At 35.0% G+C, this 19,927-nt stretch overlaps 1 protein-coding gene across 3 annotated transcripts in view; it reads left to right on the top strand.

Annotated features, from left to right (window-relative positions):
- Window positions 1-19,927, top strand: part of MTX2 (metaxin 2) — a 65,186-nt gene that overhangs the window by 38,931 nt on the left and 6,328 nt on the right. For 2 of the 3 annotated variants that reach the window (XM_049615496.1, XM_049615493.1), the window contains exons 4-9: window positions 6,551-6,623; window positions 11,111-11,187; window positions 12,451-12,543; window positions 13,051-13,089; window positions 13,475-13,600; window positions 14,702-14,778. In XM_049615496.1, the coding sequence (XP_049471453.1) occupies window positions 6,551-6,623; window positions 11,111-11,187; window positions 12,451-12,543; window positions 13,051-13,089; window positions 13,475-13,600; window positions 14,702-14,778 (485 nt within the window). The remainder of the gene's footprint in view (window positions 1-6,550; window positions 6,624-11,110; window positions 11,188-12,450; window positions 12,544-13,050; window positions 13,090-13,474; window positions 13,601-14,701; window positions 14,779-19,927) is intronic. The other variant, XM_049615495.1, reaches the window with a different exon arrangement.

Below are 19,927 nucleotides of genomic sequence, written 5' to 3'. Positions count from 1 at the left end.
TGATAGGGTAGTCATGTGCTTAGTAGAAATGACCAAACATTTTCAAGGTGGTTGGATTAATTTACACTCCCACCAGTAAGTAATATATGAGAGGCTTGTCACAAATAAAAACAGTCCACTGTCCTATCCTTTTCCTATCCCAAATCTGGATATCCAGAGATAACTACTTTCATTTCTTTTAGCTGTATTATTTTTCCAGGTATTTACCTCTGTATATTTAAGTAAGATGCTTATGTTACTACTTCATTTAAAAATTTTGAAATTCCCCTCTTACAACTCACCTCCCTCTCCTCCATCTTCCCAATAGTGTTTTCACTTTTTGGATTAAATTAATATTCAGTGTTTACATTATAATTAGAATATAAGTGTTGATCTCAATTGAGTGGCTCAGTGTACTATGAACATACTCTTTCTCTATGATTTTCCTCCCCTTGGGTTAATAATTGTTTTATTTAATTCATCTGAGTAGTTTTCTCTCTTAAACTCTGACTGATCTATACTACTCCCCCTCACAGTGGCCAAATACATCAGATCCTTTTTGTCTTTTCTCTCAGAAATACTACCTTGGAAACTCCTGTTCCTTCTGCTTTAATTGGAACAGTTCCTTCCTCTGTTGGCTGCAGGGCTGTTTTCTTATAACTGCTATTCATCATCATCCAGGGAATTCTTTTTGCTTTTATGTTGGATCCCCATATTCTCTGGATCCTGTATTCTTTTTTTTTTCCTTGGTTTATTATTTTTATTGTACAGCACATTCTTCATTGGCTTCCTGAGAAAGGATACGTGGGCAATAAAAATGTAAAGACATTGCTTATGTGGTACTGTTTTTATTCTGTCTTCACATTTCATTAATACCTTGGCCGCATGTAGAATTTTAGGCTGACAAGATTTTTTGAAGCCCTTGTATTACCGTCGAGCTTTCAGAGTTGCTCTTTGAGACACTGAATGTCATTGTCATTTATCTGCTCAGTCCTTTGTATGGTTCACTTTTTGTTTTCCTTTTTTCCCCTTTCCTTTCCTTTCTTTCTCTCCCTTCTTCTCTCCCTCCTTTCCTCCTTCCTTTCCTTTCTTCCTTTCCGTATGCTTGTTCAGATCCCTTAACCTCTTTATATGTTTGTGTGTTCCCATATTAAAAGAGGCATATTTTTTGTACCTACTGCTCGGACAAAGCTCTTATGCAAGTACCTGGTACCTAGTAAGTGCTAAATAAATATTAACCATTATAATTTTTCTTTGAAGTTGTCTTCTCTGTATTTTTTGTTTCCTGTCAGTTCCTTTTTTGTGGCTTCTTTTGGCTCTGTATTTTATGTTCGAGGCTTTCCTCAAGTATCTATTGATCTGTCCTAACAATTTATATTTAAGAGTGAGGGGGCGCCTGGGTGGCGCAGTCGGTTAAGCGTCCGACTTCAGCCAGGTCACGATCTCACGGTCCGTGAGTTCGAGCCCCGCGTCAGGCTCTGGGCTGATGGCTTGGAGCCTGGAGCCTGTTTCCGATTCTGTGTCTCCCTCTCTCTCTGCCCCTCCCCCATTCATGCTCTGTCTCTCTCTGTCCCAAAAATAAATAAAAAAACGTTGAAAAAAAAAAAAAAGAGTGAGACACTAAAAAGCTGATGGGGAGATGAGGGACTTTTTGACGTGTGGACTTCACTGTAGACTGATTGCACAGTGAGCTGCCATTTTTGTTGGCGGCTATCCCAACCTCTCCCACCCCTACTATCATATCAGCATTTGTAGGGCTTTTCTATAGTTATCTCTCTTATCTTGGAGGTACTTCAATTCGTTACCAGCGTGAGAGAGCTGAGAGGGGAGAGGGGGTGCTGTGGGTCTCTTTGGTCGGTGTGTACACTCTGCCTTCATGTTCCTCTTTTCCGTGTAACAGCCCCAACCCACCCAGTTCCGCCCTGCTGTGCTGCTTGAGCCTTGAGTCAGGAGTCTGTCTGGTTGGGTTTCTTCAGAGAATGGACCTCTGTCTCCTACCAGGTTGGGGGTGGACTAGTTGTGTGATACTCATACACACTTTCAGCCACTCTTATTTTTAGTCCTTTACCTCACCTCCACCCTCTGTGGTACGTGGTGCCTCCAGTTGTGGAATCTGCCTAGTTTCTGTGATGTGGACACATTGATTTTTTTCCTCTGCATGCTCTTGGGTTTCAGCTTCCTCTGCCCTAAGTCCGCTTTCCATCTGACAAAAGTGGGCAGATATTCCTGGTCTACTTTGGTCTCCTCTCCCCTTCTTTGTGTCTTTCTGGGTTTATCAGTTTTCTATTTCTTCACTGTTATTTTGGTAGATTTTTGGAGGATTACAGAGATAAATGTGTAACTTCAGTTCTTTATGTTTAGTTATCCATGATCTGGTATTACTTTTTATATTTTTTAGGAAATAAAATGTATCAACATTGCTTCAATGAATTTTTTTGATGTTATGAATTTAATTTATTTAATATGTTGAAACTACATCAAGCTTATTAAATTTCAGAGTTTAGAAGTCAGGTACTGGGTTCTGTGTGTGTATGTGTGTGTGTGTTAAAAAAATCCCTTACCATTCGGGGTGCCTGGGTGGCTCTGTTGGTTAGGCGACTGACTTCGGCTCAGGTCATGATCTCGCAGTTTGTGAGTTTGAGCCCCGCGTCGGGCTCTGTGCTGACAGCTCAGAGCCTGGAGCCTACTTCAGATTCTGTTCTCCCCCCTCTCTATATCCCTCCCCTGCTCATGCTCTGTGTCTCTCTCTCAATAATAATAAACATTAAAAAAAAAAATTAAAAAAAAATTCCTTACCATTCAAAGAAAATATATTTGTTGGCTGTAGTTTTAATTTATTCATTCTTAAATTCTTAGTTTTCACATGTTAATAAATTTATCTCATCATTTTATCAGTTGGAGTTGCTCAGAATAAACCCTATTTAGTTTAGTTTTTTTTTTAATTGAAAATATTGTGGTGCTTAATGCGTCACTGTCATCAAAAGTTGATTGATCAATTGCAGAGTTTATGAGCACTCTCATATTGTGCAGATTGTTTTTATAATATTTAGCCTGATCACTTTCAGATGATGTCAGCCTGTCTTGCTAAGATGTCTTCTGTGCACTAATTACCATTGCTGTAGATCTGTATTGTCTAATAGAACTTCCTGCAATGATGTAAATGTTCATACCAATAAATATGGTAGCCATTAGCCACATGTGGCTATAGGGCACTTGAAATGTGGCTAGTGTGACTGGGGAACTGAATTAAACATTTTATTGAATTTTAATTAATTTAAATTTAAGTTAAATAGCCACCGGTGACTGGTGGCTACCATATTGGACAGCACAGTTATTGAACATTATTCTGATAGTATGTGCTAAGTTTTTGGTGCAGATTATTAACAAAAATTTTTTTTTTAACGTTTATTTATTTTTGAGACAGAGAGAGACAGAGCATGAACAGGGGAGGGGCAGAGAGAGAGGGAGACACAGAATCTGAAACAGGCTCCAGGCTCTGAGCTGTCAGCACAGAGCCCGATGCGGGGCTCGAACTCACGGACCGTGAGATCATGACCTGAGCCGAAGTCAGACGCCCAACCGACCAAGCCACCCAGGCGCCCATTGGTGCAGATTATTTTATATTATTAATCACTTGAATTAGTTTGGAATAAAGTGTCCAGCGGAGGAATAGGAGTTAGCTGAGTCACCCTAATTTCCTTATTATAATTAAAACTACATTTTTCTTTGGATTCACATGGGAATAAAAATATGCAGACTGCAATTTCAGAATTGAAAATAAAATGTGTTTTAGGTTGGTGTATCATTCCAACCTAAGAAGGAGATTGAAAGTGAAAGCGAAAATTGAAAATTCTATTTTGGGACCTCTCAGAAATTTTCTTCCATCCTACAAGATAAAGGAGAAATATTGTTTGGATCAAAGCTTGGTTTGGATTTAAAGTTTTTATATTCTCAAAGACAGTTATGGTAATGTTCTGGTTTGCATTTTTAATATTTGGATAAAATGTTCTGTTTGTGACATCAGACTTCCTTATAAACTGCCGGTTAATTTATAAAATTTCTTTTGAATGAAGGATGAAGGTTAATTATAGTAAATGTTGTAAAATTAATCTTTGGCTAACTAGAATTATGTCATCAATTGAGGTCTGTGGTGAATTGAGCATTGCTAAATTGCTGGCCTTTTTTTCAAGTAAAAAAGTAGGGGCGCCTGGGTGGCTCAGTCGGTTGAGCGTCCGACTTCGGCTCAGGTCATGATCTCGCGGTCCGTGAGTTCGAGCCCTGCGTCGGGCTCTGTGCTGACAGTTCGGAGCCCGGAGCCTGTTTCAGATTCTGTGTCTCCCTCTCTCTCTGACCCTCCCCTGTTCATGCTCTGTCTCTCTCTGTCTCAAAAATAAACAAACAAACAAACAAAAAAAAGTAAAAAAGTTAAAAATTCACAGGACTGGAAACATGGCTTTGATTGCAGAACATTACCATTTTGCTTAATTTTTTTGGTGAAATATAGCTTTTTGGAATAAAGATTAGTACAGTTACCACTATACATTTAGTTTAGCAAAATATACCATATTTACTATTTTTAGAGTATTGTAATTGTTAACAGGGGAATATTATCCAAACATTTGAGAAGATAATGTTAAGATAATGTTTCAGATTCTTTTTGTTCTTCTTTGAAGGCCTCAATCCCCTTATGCCTTCATTCTCAGCAGATGATTTCTTCTCCCATTTCACAGGATGTGAGCATTCGCATTTTCTTGTCCTTCTTGCTCACCATCTTGCAGTTACCACTGACACTGACCACCCCTTGCATTGGAGTAGCAAACTGTCCTGTTTTCTGACAAATAACCAGATCCCTCTACCTGTGCTCTTACATCCCTTTTTACCTTCTCATGGATCTTGTATGCCTGTTGTTCTCCCTGTTTCTTATCATTTCAGTGTGTTTTTGCTGTCTTTTTTTTTTCAAGCTCAACCTTTCTCCCTCATCGAGTACCACTACATATTAATAGAAGGAAGACCCTTCTAATCCGCTTCTTCCTTTCCTTCTCATCCATTCTTGTTGAAAGAGCTGTTGATACTTACTGTCTCTAATTCTTCCGTTCTGAACAATTTGTGTTTTAATAAGCCTTCCACATAATTTTTTTTCAACGTTTTTTTATTTATTTATTTTTTTTTTTGGGACAGAGAGAGACAGAGCATGAACGGGGGAGGGGCAGAGAGAGAGGGAGACACAGAATCGGAAACAGGCTCCAGGCTCCGAGCCATCAGCCCAGAGCCTGACGCGGGGCTCGAACTCACGGACCGCGAGATCGTGACCTGGCTGAAGTCGGACGCCCAACCGACTGCGCCACCCAGGCGCCCCGCCTTCCACATAATTTTGATCCTAGTCTATACCTGTGGGTCAGTCAAGTAGTTCACTATTATAAATTGGAAGCACAGGTTATGGTATTTAGATGACAGTGTGCACTTACACAGAATCAGCTTTTGGTTGGTTGAGGTGGGGTTTAAAGCTAGACACAGTAATTGTTGGTGCATTAGTTAGAATTAGGTTTGGCTAGGAGTTACAGAAGACCCAAAATAGTAGAGACTTGAAAAGATAGAAGTTTATTTCTTTTTCTTATAAACACAGGTAATCTAGCTTCGGTGATTACCAAGGAACTAGGCATCTTTCCCCTTGTTGCTCTGCCATCTTCTCTCAGCTTCTGCTTCATGGTTGGGTTTGACAGCTGTGGCTGTAGACATCCTTTTCATATTCCAGTGAGCAGGAAGGAAAAAAAGAGGAGAGGTCATATCCATTATTTTTGAAGAAACTTCCCAGCCATTGCCCAGAACTTTAAGTCCCATTGGTCAGAATTTAGACATTGGTCACATCCAGCTGTAAGGAAGACTGGGAAATAAACTTATTTCATGCAGCCTCGTGTGAAGATACAATTCATGATTTTTAAAAGGTCATTGCATAACATTACATGATTTGGATTCACCGTAAATAATTTACCTGTTCTTTATTGTTAGACATTTAAGTTGCTTGTGAAATTTTTGTTACTATAAACAAAGTGAAAACCAACAACTTATGTCTTTAAAAAGTGAATTGGTAAGCATAAAGCTACACATTAGAACACTGAGTATATAAGAGAGAACTTGGAAGTAGCAAAAATAACATTTTGAGAATTTTCCTCTAAGACAAAGATGAAGATCCTGTAAAGAATAGTGGAATTAAGCAATACCTTGTAAAATTTGGACTTTATAGTCACGTATTAAAGAAGGTTAAACCAATATATAGTATTGCTGACTTATATAAACTAATGGAATAAAATAAGTGTGGATAATTTACATTTTTTAAAGTGTGTATAAACGCTCTGTCATACATACATTTACTGGTGTCTAAGTCCTTGATTTTTTTAGCACTGAAATGACATTTGATTTTGTTCAGACAAGTATTTTACTTTAAATTGATTCATTCTTTTCCAGTGAAGTGTTACTCTATGAGCTTTTGCTTAAGTTTAGAAAATAAATAAAAAGTTTTGTTCAAATACATATCTACTTTCACTAGGCTAATTATACTTGTATTGACTTGCAGGCCTTTTTGCAAATGTGTAACCTGCCTGTCAAAGTGGTTTGTAGGGCAAATGCAGAATATATGTCTCCATCTGGTAAGTTTTTTTTGTTTTTTTTTTTTAATTTTCTGTTAATATTCTGTATTGGTGAAATTGTAGTGATAGTTCAGTTTGTACCTAGATTTTTTTGTTTTGTTTACCCTTTGAAGACTTTTCCCATGGTTTTATGAAGTAACAATTGTAAACTTGATAATCTTTGGGTGGACATGGCTATTCATTTCAACTCTGCGGTCATAGATGGTTAGTGGAAAGTCACAGTAAATATTAAGAAATATTAAGAAAATACATAATCTCAGATATCCCCAATCTTATTTACATAGTGCTGTTTCCACTTCAGAAAACAAATTTTAATATTAATGAATCCATTCATTATTAAACACACTTCTCTAGACTATGTCCTCTTATTCAGAGGGAAGAAGAGAGTGTGGAATAATTAATTTGTCAAAGACCTTAAGGTCGTCTCTGAAAGCTTTTGGTTTCTAATTATTTCTTTTTTATTTTTATTTCAACAGGTTTTAAAATACTTTTTATTAAGATTTTAGCCTTTCCGCTATTTTTTATAATCAGTATTGCCTTTTCTGTGTGTCATGTATTAGTAGATTAGGGTACAATTTTAAATAAATATGGTTCAGATAAATTTTTTTTTAATTGTAATTTTCAGTTTTTTAATTTTTAATTTTTTTTTAACATTTATTTATTCTTGAGAGAGAGAGAGAGAGAGAGAGACAGAGCGTGAGAAGGGGAGGGGCAGAGAGAGAGGTAGACACAGAATCTGAAGCAGGCTCCAGGCTTTGAGCTCTGAGCTGTCAGCACGGAGCCGGATATGGGGCTTGAACCTATGAACTGCAAGATCATGACCTGAACCGAAGTTGGTCGTCCAACCAACCGAGCGACCCAGGTGCCCCTGGTTCAGATAATTTTTAATATAAAAATATAGTGCCACAAAGCTGATAAATATTAACTAAAATTGGTATGGATTATAATTATGGTTTTGCTGCTACAGTAATAACACAGAATCACTCCTTTATGGGTAAATCCACTGAGTATAAATTGTTGGGATAAGTGAGTTACATTGCTTTTAGGGAGACATTTATCTGTCTCCTCACTGTGAAAATAACTTAGAAATGACTTGTATAAAGCATTTTTTTCTTTTCATCTTCGATTCTTAAAGGTGGTAATAATTATCAAAAGCTGTGAAGACAGCCTCCATACACACTGAAAATTCTACATTAATAGTCTACATTTATAGATTTATGAATATACATTTTAAAACATCTCCATAAAAGAATTTCTAGATTTGTAAACATAGACATGTTTTAGATTCTTGAAGCCCATTAATTAACTCATTTTCTATTATTTTTGTATAGAAATTTTATAAACTTTCTGAATTCTGGTGAAATGAATTATATTGGGTTCTGTCCATTTTTTCCTTTATGTAGTCATACAAAAAGAGTGTAGCTATGCATACAAAAATGTTAATAATCTAATACTAAAGTTACTATCCTTGGCAAATGAGGAAAAGCCATGTGGTTCATCCACCTGTTTCCTAAAATGACTGTACTAAGTATCACCTAGGTGATATTATGAAAGACAAATAAATACTATAGAGGCTACAAACCATACGTATATACATATATACATTCATAGGGAGGAGTCTCCCATAAGTAGATGAAAATGGCACTTTCTCTTAAGGCATTTATTTAAATTGTATCATATGACTAGTATTACTCTCTTTCATCATATGATTTGGGGTGATCAAGGGATGTTTTATTTGTTGGAATGATCTTGTTCTAGTAGATTTTTAAAGCAGAGAGCATCATGGAGTAATCAGAAGACTGCTTGGCTAAGAGCTACGAAATTTTTACTCTAATCCTTCTGTGACCTTGTCACTTATTAACAGTTTCCTTGGGAAATTTCCCTTTTCTTTTTTGAGTGTCAGTGACTTCATCTGTAATATGTGGTGATTGCATTAGATGGTATCCGGGGTTCTTTTTGTTTCTAATATTTTCTGAACCTACAAACTTGCTTGCTTTCTTCTTGCTTCCTTTAAAGACAAAAATTCTTTTTTAAAAGCACTTTAAAAAAAAAATCTTTATTTTAAGTAGGCTCCATGCCCAATCGTGGGGCTTGAACTCACGACTCTGAGATCAAGAGTTGCATGCTCTACCAACTGAGCCAGCCAGGAGCTCTTAAAAACAAAAGTTGAAAAAATGATTATTTTGCATAAAATAAGAAATAGGGCCCTCAGATTTTTTTTTTTTTAATGGTGTTTGATTGGTGCCAGCGAATAAATGTCTCTCTGTGCTTTTGCCTGATACTTGCAATAATAAGGATGTAACAATGGCTCCACTTTTTTTTTAAGTTTATTTATTTTGAGAGAGAGAGAGAGAGAGAGCGCATATGAATGTGGGAGGGGCAGAGAGAGAGAGAGAGAGAGAGAGGAGGAGGAGAAAGAATCCTAAGCAGACTGTGCTGTTACCACAGAGCCCAAGGCAGGGCTCAAACTCATGAACCTTGAGATCATGACCTGAGCTGAAATCAGGAGTCAGATGCTTAACTGTCTGAGCCACCCAGGCACCCCAACATTGGCTCCACTTTAAATCAGGCTAGTGACAAAAAACATTATTTACTTCTAATTTGTTGCCTTGATTTTTATATATATCTTTATATTTAGAGATGTATGAGTACTCTGCTTTCCTGCTTCATAATCTACAATACTGAAAAAATATTTTTTTTTAACTTATTTTTGAGAGAGAGAGCATGCACGGGCAAGGGGCAGAGAGAGGGGGGACAAAGGATCTGACGTGGGCTCCGTGCTGAGAGCAGAGAGCAGAGAGCCCCATGGGGGGCTAGAACTTGCGAACCAGAGATCATGCCCTGAGCCGAAGTCAGATGCTTAACTGAGCCACCCCAGTGCCCAATACTCAAAGTATTTTTAAGAAAAGAAATAAAATACAAACCAAACTCGTTATTGAAAATGAGAAATACACTTTGCTTTCAAAATGCTATGCCCTAAAAATAGCTTTAGTCTAGGCATTTATCCACACATAGTTTTCATTCTTAGATCATTTTATCTCAGACGACCTGTGCTATTTCTAGCATTATAGTACTTAACAAAGGTTTTATCTCAAGCTAAAAAACACTATGACCCAATACTTTTTTACTTACTGACCCAATAAATTTACCAGTACTTATTTTTAACTTAGTTTTTACTTATTTACTGATTTTACTTATTTACCCAGTACTTATTTACCCAAATAAATTCTTCTCACCTTTGCAAGATTAGAAGAAAGGTATGTGGAATGCAGTGTTTTTATACTGGTATCATGGAAATGTCTTCTAAATACATCAATAGAGTTGTTTCCCCGAGGGACTGCCTTTCCCTTATAATGCACGTTATTTTATGGATGTAGGTGAAGCTTTTGTTGGTGCTGTGCACCTCATCCTTTACCCTAGGTCTGCATGAGGCCGAGAGGAGTCAATCTGTTGAAAAGGACCATGAAGAAGCCTGCTGTTAGTGTGAACTCTGAATTAGGTCTGACAGCAGATTTCATCCTCTAGCTTTTGGGGTGAACTTCATTGCTGTTTGGAGACTATTATCATCTCTGATAATTTTGTCAACTATTAGTTTTTATAAAAATGAAATATTAGTTTTTTAATGTGACATTTATAGAGAGAAGCCAGTTTTTATAAGCATACTTTTATTTTTTTCCCCCAAATATGTCTGGGAACATACTTTGTATTAGAATTCATAAACTAGCATACCTTCAAAGATTGTTAATTCTCTTAATTCCTGATTTTTTTTGAGTCAAAGACATTTATTAATGTACCGTTATGTGCTTAAGATATTGAACTTACGTGTCTGAGGTTTAAAAGTAGATGTAAAAAGAAGTTGTCTTCTTAAATGTAGTTTAAAAATAGATTGATTCATTGGACTCTGAAGAGAAAGACCCACTACATTTCTTACAAATCTATCAGTGGTTGTGGACCAATGTCCTGCCTATTCATGTAAATTGAATAATTAGTGTTTACTGCTATAGAGGGACTTGTCAGTGTTAGTTCTGAAAAGGGAATATTATTGTGGTCGGTTACTATATGCAAGTGAGAATTCTAGAAATGAATCTCCTTTTTTTCTTTTAAAATTAGTAATTGTTTATAGAATTTGGGGTGCCTGGGTGGCTCAGTCATTTAAGTGTCCAACTCTTGATTTTGGCTTAGGTTATGATCTCAGGGTTCGAGAGTTTTAGCCCTACATTGGACTTCATGCTGATAGCTCAGGGCCTGCTTGGGATCTTCTCTCTCCCTCTCTTTCTAATCCTCCCCTGCTCATGCTCTCTCTCTTTCTCTCTGTCTCTGTCTCTCTCTCAACGTAAATAAACTTAAAAAAATAGTTTATAGAATTTAACATACACATTTATAATTTTCAAAAGTTATAGGATTACAAGAGCAGTATATTAATAAAACATTCCATTTTTATGTTAATTTACTGAAAGTATTTTCATACATTTCTTTTTCCTCAACAGGTAAAGTACCTTTTATTCATGTAGGAAATCAAGTAGTATCAGAACTTGGTCCAATAGTCCAATTCGTTAAAGCAAAGGTAATAAAAAAGATATTAAATATATTTGATAACAGTTACTTTTAAGTCATTCATCATTCTTTAGCATGTCTTAACATTTACATTGATTTTAACCTAGTTTCATAAAATGCCAATATAACTAGTGGAGAAATATTTCTAAAGTGGAAGTTTTTTTCCCCCGTAATGTAAATCAATGGCAAAAGATGTAATTTGATCTTTACAAAATGGTAGATAAGTTTCTAACTTACACTTATGAGAATTTTGGTCATAAATGAAAACTTAGGTTGTTATAAAATGTTGAGTTAACCTTTGAGAAGGAAATATAGGGTATATTTGGAAGTTGAATATTAATATATACATTTGAATTATTCAGCTTACGTTTTAATACTTATAAAGGACAACCCCCCACTAACATTTTGGGGAACATCTTTCCAGACTTTTTCTTTGCATATGTAGAAAAATATAGATCTTACTATTATGTGCTATTTTGCAACCTGCCTTTTAAAATCATCAATATGTTTGGAAATTCTTCCATGTTAATGACTACAGAAATACATCATCCTTTTAAATTCTTGTATAGTATTCTTTTATATGGATGTATTATAACTTATTCACTTAAGTCTTTATTGATGGGCACATTAAGTTGTAGTCAGGTTTTGGCTCTTACTGAGTGTTCAGGTAAATATTTTCTATACACACCTTTGTAAACTTGTCAGATTATCTTTTTAGGATAAATTCCGAAGAGTGATCCTGTGATGTTAAAGGGGGTGTGCATTTTTAAAATCTCACCACAGATGGTTGTATTGAACTAAAGGATATACTATTTTATGCATTTTTTCATTATTATAGTATATTAGAATTTAAAAATTAATGTCTGTTTCCCTATACGTTTACTAACATTTTTTTCAACTTTGACCACTTTATAAGTAACACATGTCAATCTTCTAGCATTTATTTTATTGCTAATAAGGTTAGTCTCTTAGAAAAAAGGTTTACTGATCATTCTTGTTTTCTTCTTTTGTGAAATAATTGGAAATTTAATTTTGTCCATTGAAAGATACACTTTTATGATAGCATAGAAATACTACTTACTAATATTTTGTAGTGATAGCAGATAATTAATGATTTTTCATATAAAATTTTAGGAGATATTCTAGAAGTTTATTGGACATTTGTCATAAAACCATTGATGTAAAAACATTTATATTATTTGGTAGTAAGATAACTGAAAGTTATTCTCTATTTAATACGATGCTCTTTTAAATTTTTTTAAATTCCCTTTAGGGCCATTCTCTTAGTGATGGGCTGGATGAAGTCCAAAAAGCAGAAATGAAAGCCTACATGGAATTAGTCAACAATATGCTGTTGACTGCAGAGGTATAATAGAAGATAATAGGCCTTGAAAATAAGCTTTTCCTCTTACAAAAGATAATCTTTCTTATAGGTTATTTTAAAATTATTGAGAAATAGGAATATAGTCTGTCAACTCTCGGACTAGGATGGTTCCTGGAATTATTTGGTTATTATGTTTGAACAAGTTGCCTGGCATTTCAGATCTAGTTTTTCTATTTGTAAAAAGGAGTGATTCTTGCCCATTCGTTATTTGACTTTGGGCTTGGGATGTTTACTTCATTCATATCTGTAAAATACTTTGATGATATTTAGAGATACACTACTATATGAATAAGAAATACTTTTATGCAGTACTACCATCAGTTAAATTTAATAATTCTGTATGGCAACATTAGCCAAAGGAGGGCAACTGTCTTACGTGTGACATTTATAGGGTTGGCTCATAAAAAATCACCATGGCAGAAAATAATTTTCTTTATCCATTTTCTCTTTGGTGTTCTAAAGTTCTAGTGACTGTTCTTTTGTTCCTAGTTGTATCTTCAGTGGTGTGATGAAGCTACAGTAGGGGAGGTGAGTGGTTCTGCAGCATTTATCTTAATTAAAATTTAATGAGAAAACACTTTTGCTCAGAATCTTAAGTCCCTGCTCATAAATGAAACATTGTGGTTTATACCATTAGTGATATAGTTTTTCACTTACTTTAATTTTGCTTGCACATACATTTTAGGGAAGCTATGTGTCATCGTTTGATATAACTGGTTGCAAAGTACATAAAAGTTTATATATTTTTAAAGGGAATGGCTTAAAATTTTAATTTTTTAGCTTGCAAGCTGTGTATTTTTTTCAGATTGCTGTGTTTGTGTTCTGAAAATATGTTTTCCTGAGTATTCTGTTTGTAAAAACAGGCTTTGTTTTTAGAAAGAATCGTGTTGATAACAAAATCCTTTTGTTCTAGATCACTCATGCTAGATATGGATCTCCTTACCCTTGGCCCCTGAATCATATTTTGGCCTACCAGAAACAGTGGGAAGTCAAACGTAAGATGAAAGCTATTGGATGGGGTAACAAGACTCTGGACCAGGTGAGTTCAGACTGAAGTTGACAAAAGCCTCAACTTTAATGCATTAAGAAATTCATTTTTTATATTAATAGTTTTTTTTAATTAAAAAAAGTTAAGAAAATTTTTGCTCTTATTTTTTTCTGACTTGAAGTGGTTTTTATTTGTTTTATAAACAAATTACGTAACACAGAAAAATTCAAAAAGGAAATAGAGATTGCTTGAAATCCTACCACCTAGAAATTGCCACTGCTATTTGGAGAACATTCTTCTGGATATCTCTTAATAACACTTTCTTTAAATGGGATCATGTTATACCTGTCACTCTATAATCTGATTTTTTTTTTTTTTCCCATTCACCAGTACATTGTGGACATCTTTTATGTCAGTAAATGTAGATCTACAACATCAGGGCTTAAAAAAAAAAAAAAAACAAAAACAAACCCTGTTAAATACAGTGCTTAATATATCTGTTTTTTTTTTTTTTTTTTTTAATCTTAAATTTACTGAAGTAGCAAAATTAAAAAAATACGTATCTGGTCAAGGTCATGAGATTGAACTAATTCAGTCATTAAACTAATGTCTCTTTTCCAAGGCTACGCGTAGTCCTAGCACCAGTTTACCGATGTGTGCCATTGGCCACCAGGGGGATTGGGTAAATGAATAGGGATTGAGTAAATGACATAAATCCATCTCCACTAGCAGGAAGACCACTCAGATGCTTTTACTCATGGTTAGGTCAGTAGTGTCATCTTTATGAAACAAGCTTTTTAATATATGTAAGATCATTTGAATATATGGATTCAGGAAAACATTTTTGTAGGGTGTGGAGTTTTGAGATAAAAACTTTCTTGATAGTAATCCTTACAAGTAACGTAAGTGTACTTGTGTTTAAAGGAAAGCTGTTCTCACATCGTCTTCCTGTTTGTTATATAGAAAGTATCGCTTATGAAAAAAAAGATGGCTTATGTTCTGTATGTGTTCTGTAGTCCGATTTAAATATATTATAAAAAGTTACCTACATTTATATTTTTGTTATAAACTGTGGTGCAGACTAAGTGTTAGACACATTTTATTGTTTTGCTAATTTAAATATTTTTCTTTGTGGTCCGTTGCCTTTGTTAGGTCTTAGAAGATGTAGACCAGTGCTGTCAAGCACTTTCTCAAAGACTGGGAACACAACCATATTTCTTCAATAAGCAGTAAGAAAGTTTATCTTTTTTGAGTTTCTTTTCTATATTGTTAGGTTACAAACTTATTCTATCGTAGAGGGATTGTTTTATCAGTATTTGTGAAAAGATTTTGGTATATTTAAATTCATTTTTGCCCTCATTAGACATTTACTTAGCACTTCTTGGCTATCAGACACAGCTCTAGGCTCTGGGAGACTCAAATTTCTAAAATGTAGCCCTTGCCATTAAAAATTTGTCTTCAGGGCAGACATGTAAACCAGTCATTATTGTCTGACTGGTTAGACAGTCAGATAGAGGTGCTACTACGGGTAGTTCCAGATGCTGTGTTTGGAACTACATAATCTTAATAAAATTCTGCATTTGCAAAGTACTGTTAAAACATGAAGTGTAGCTATACTTTTTTATGTAGGGTGATACCCTGGGGAGTAGAAGACTGAATAAAAATAAACAATTAAAAACATTGTTGGATGGACAAACACTATTATGAACTTATCTTTTAAAAGTTAATGAAAATAGGGGTGCCTGGGTGGCTCAGTTGGTTAAGTGTCCGACTTCGGCTCAGGTGATGATCTTGCAGTTTGTAGGTTCGAGCCCCACATCAGGCTCTCTGCTGTCAGCATGGAACCCACTTCAGATCCTCTGTCCCCCTTTCTGTGCCTGTTCCCCACAGGTTCTCTCTATCTCAAAATAAAGAAATAAACTTAAATAAAAATAAAAAAAAATAGGTCTGTAAGTTGTGCTTTAATTTTAAAAGTTAATGAAAATACTTGTAAAGCACAGAAATGAGTATGAAGGATGTAGGTTAAATATGTATGTATGTATATGTAAATTGAATAATTCATGTTTGAGACAATTATTTTGTAATCTGGAAAAGAGTATCAAGGCAAAGAATGAATTTTCCTTTTTTTAAAAAAATGTTAAAATTTGGGGCACCTGGGTGGCTCAGTTGGTTAAGTGTTTGACTTCCGCTCAGGTCATGATCTCCCAGTTTGTGAGTTCGAGCCCCCTGTCGGGCTCTGTGCTGACAGCTCAGAGCTTGGAGCCTGCTTCGCATTCTGTGTCTCCCTCTGTCTGCCCCTCCCCTGCTCATGCTTGCTCGCTCGGGCTCTCTCTCTCAAAAATAAACATTAAAAAACTTTTTAAAAAAATGTTACAATTTTAATATGGCAGAATCATCCTGTGATACAATTTAAGATGGGCCTAAATTAGCATTTTAATCGCACTGTTTTACATAGAAATTCTAGACTTTTCTTGGCTCTGTAATACAAATTTTTGCTTTTTAGATTGGTAATTTTAAAAAGGTTTATTTGCTATTGTTTATTATATCTTTCTAGGCATTCATCTTCTGTAGCCACGTCAAACATCTTTTGGTATAGATATTAATATTTGTAACAAACACAACTGTGGTGGTAGCTTAGAAATATTTGTTATATTAAGGAAGGGATGCCTAGGTGGCTCAATTGGTAAAGTGTCTGACTATTGATTTAGTCTCAGGTCATGATCTCACAATTTCATGGGTTTGAACCCCACGTCGGGCTCTGTGCGCTGACTGCGCAGAGCCTGCTTGAGATTTTGTCTCTCTCTCCCCTCTCTGCCCTCCCCCACTCACGCTCTGTCTGTCTCTCAAAATAAATAAACTTTAAAAAATTTCAAAAAAAGAAAAAATATTTGTTATATTAAAGTATACTACCTATAATTGAAATTTGGAGTCTGTTGATCTCTGAAGCACAGAGGTCAAAGAATTCATACCGTGAAATCCTGGTAGGTAAAGCTTCTACAGCAATGTTAGTAATGTTTGCAATGTAGATTCTGTATGTGCCTCAGAGATCAACAGATCTCTGTGTGTCTCTAACACAAAAGAAATGTATCCACATGTTAGTATCAAGTAGTTCCTTGTCTTGCTGATATAGGAATTCTTAGGGGTTGAAACACTCAGAAGAGGTGTGTTTTATTGTTTGAAGTGCATTGTTATGTGTTAGGAGTTAGTTTTGTTATACATGCTATCTTCATGAGAGGCCAAGAGAATATATCTTATTTTTCTCATTTGACTCAGTGTCAGGGATTTCATAACCAGGTATCATTTAGCATGTAATTTAGTGGCAATAGAAAGAATTTTTTTTTTCATATAATGGTACGATTATATTTAAGCTTGTAATGAAAAATTCAAAGTTTAGAACAGGCAGAAAACCAACGGTTGCTATGGAGGAACCGTTTAATATTAAGATGTAGGTTTCTGAAATAGTTTTCCCTTGTATGAGACTTAAATAAACATTTTCCCCTAATGATTGAAAAATGAATACATTTTATTTTTAACTTTAGTTTTACCCCATTGTCTAATGCTGAACTGGAATTAGGAAAATGTAACTTGTATTTTCACTTTGATATGACAGAATTTTTCTCTTTTATGTATCAGGAATCATTACTTTGTGAGATACCTTACCTTAGTGAATAGAGCACTAGCTTAAGATACTTAAGATACTACTAGATAAGGTAGTATTGGATTCCAGGCCAGTGGCCTGAACTCTCTTCTTGGCTTTAATATATACCAGACTTCAGCAAGTTACTTTATTTCCCCGTGTATCGTCACCTTACCCTCTAAAATTAGATTAAAATTTTCTCCTAGCTTACCTTCTGGGGATGTTGAGAGAACTCATGAAAGAAACTCAGTAGTTGTACTTGATGAGAGAAGGGGAAAGGGAGATAAGGGAAATCCTGCAGCAGGAATAGGAATTGGGAAAAGAGGACAAAGAAGATAAATGGTGGAAAGAAAAAAGGAAGGTGAAATTGAAAGAAATTAGAAATAATGCAAGATAGTTATTAACATCAGGTGGCCTCTTTATTCTTAATAGTATATAGTGTTGGTAGCATTTAAATCTTTAAATCATATTTCTGAAATGCAGTTAAACAAAATCTGTATTTTCTTGTTATATATAAACTATCTTGCTGATGTGATCTCTTTTAAGACACATACTGACAGACTACTGGGTCATTTATTCTTTTTCATGTGAGCATGGACTTGGAATGAAAAAGTAAACTTTTCTTAAAGGGTTATTTTTATGTTACCTTTTTCCCCCTAAGTATAGTCAGGATGAATGAATTACATTGTTGTAAAGCATTTATGAGCTCCTTGCAGGTCTGTGTATTTTCTAAACAAAACCTAGTTGGTAGCAGAGGCTCAGTAAGTGTTTTTTAAAACTAGCTTAAATTGGGGGGCACCTGGGTGGCTCAGCTAAGCGTCCGACTTCGGCTCAGGGTCATGATCTTGCAGTTTGTGAGTTCGAGCCCCGCGTCGGGCTCTGTGCTAACAGCTCGGAGCCTGGAGCCTGCTTTGGATTCTGTGTCTTTCTCTCTCTGCCCCTTCCCCACTTGTGCTCTGTCTGTCTCTCAAAAATAAATAAAATGTAAAAAAAAAAAAAAAAAAAAAAAAAACTAGCTTAAATTGAGAAATTGGAAGAAGAGTTATATTTGAAAAAGAAAGAGTGTTGTTATTAACTATTAAATGGTAAAACTTGAAAATAAACTTTCGTATACTGATGGGAAAGGATATTGAAGAAATGCTGCAAAAATTACACATAGGAATCTTAAGATGAAAGATTTCAGAGGGGAATTGGATTTTATTGAGGTTTATTCAATAAAGAAATTACCAATTGATAATTTAATCAGTAATGAAAGAACTCCCAACAAACAAAAGTCCAGGACCAGATGGTTTCACAGGTGAATTCTACCAGACATTAAAGAAGAGTTGATACCTATTCTTCTCAAGCTATTCAAAAAAATAGAAGAGGAAAGAAAACTTATAAATTCATTCTATAAGGCCAGCATTATAGATTTTCTGATCTGTATCTTTTCTGATCTGATTTTCTGATCTGTATCTTTGCCTGATACCAAAACCAGGCAAAGATACTATCAGAAAGAGAGAGAGAGAGAGAGAGAGAGAGAGGGAAAGAAAGAAAGAAAGAAAGAAAGAAAGAAAGAAAGAAAGGGAAAAAAAGAAAACCAGGTTAGTATCTCTGATGAGCATAGATGCAAAAAATCCTCAACAAAATATTAGCAAACTGAATTCAATAGTACATTAAAAGGATCATTCACCAAGATCAAGTGGGATTTATTCCACGGTTGCAGGGGTGGTTCAGTATTCTCAAATCAATCAGTGTGCTAAATCACATTAATAAGAGAAAGGATAAAAACCATATGATTGTCATCTCAGTTGATCCAGAAAAAGCATTTGACAAAGTATGACATCTCTTCATGATAAAAACTCTCAACAAAGTGGGAATAGAGGAAACATACCTCAACATAATAAAGGCCATATATTAAAACCCAGATAACATCAGTTGTGAAAAAATAAAAGCTTTTCCTTTATGATCAGGAACAAGACAAGGATATCCACTCTTACCACTTTTATTCAATATAGTACTGGAAATCCTAGTCACAGCAATCAGATAAGAAAAATAAATAAAAGACATCCGGATTGTTAAGAAAGAAGTAAAACTGTCACTGTTTGCATTTGACATGATAATATATATAGGAAATCCTAAAGACTCTACCAAGAAGCTATGAGAACTGACAAATGAATTCCGTAAAGTTGCAGGATACAAAATTAATCTGTAGAAATCTATTGTGTTTCTATTTACTAGTTACAAAGTAACAGAAAGAGAAATTAAGAAAATAATCTCATTTACAGTTACACCAAAAAGAATAAAAATACCTAGGAATAAATTTAACCAGGGAGGTAGAAGACCTATACCCTGAAAGCTATAAGACATTGATGAAAAGAATTTAACATGATATAAACAAGTGGAAAGATATAGTCTGCTCATGGTTTTGAAGAATTAATATTGTTAAAATGTCCATATTACCCAAAGCAATCTACAGATTTAATGCAATCCCTATCAAAACACAAATAACACTTTTCATACAACTATAACAAATAATCCTAAAATACGTATGGAACCACAAAAAAACCTCAAACATCCAAAGCAATCTTGAGAAAGAAGAACAGAGCTGTGGAAGCGTCATAATCCCAGATTTCAAGATATACTACTAAGCTATAGTAATCGAAACAGTATGGTACTGCCACCAAATCAGACACATAGATCAATAGAACAGGATAGAGAGCCCGGAAATAAACCCATGCATGTATGGTCAATTAATCTAT

This window comes from Panthera uncia, assembly GCF_023721935.1.
Source record: "Panthera uncia isolate 11264 chromosome C1 unlocalized genomic scaffold, Puncia_PCG_1.0 HiC_scaffold_3, whole genome shotgun sequence".
Classification (NCBI taxonomy): domain Eukaryota; kingdom Metazoa; phylum Chordata; class Mammalia; order Carnivora; family Felidae; genus Panthera; species Panthera uncia.
The sequence above is the reverse complement of the archived record's forward strand: the minus strand, read 5'-3'. Positions and strand labels throughout refer to the sequence as shown.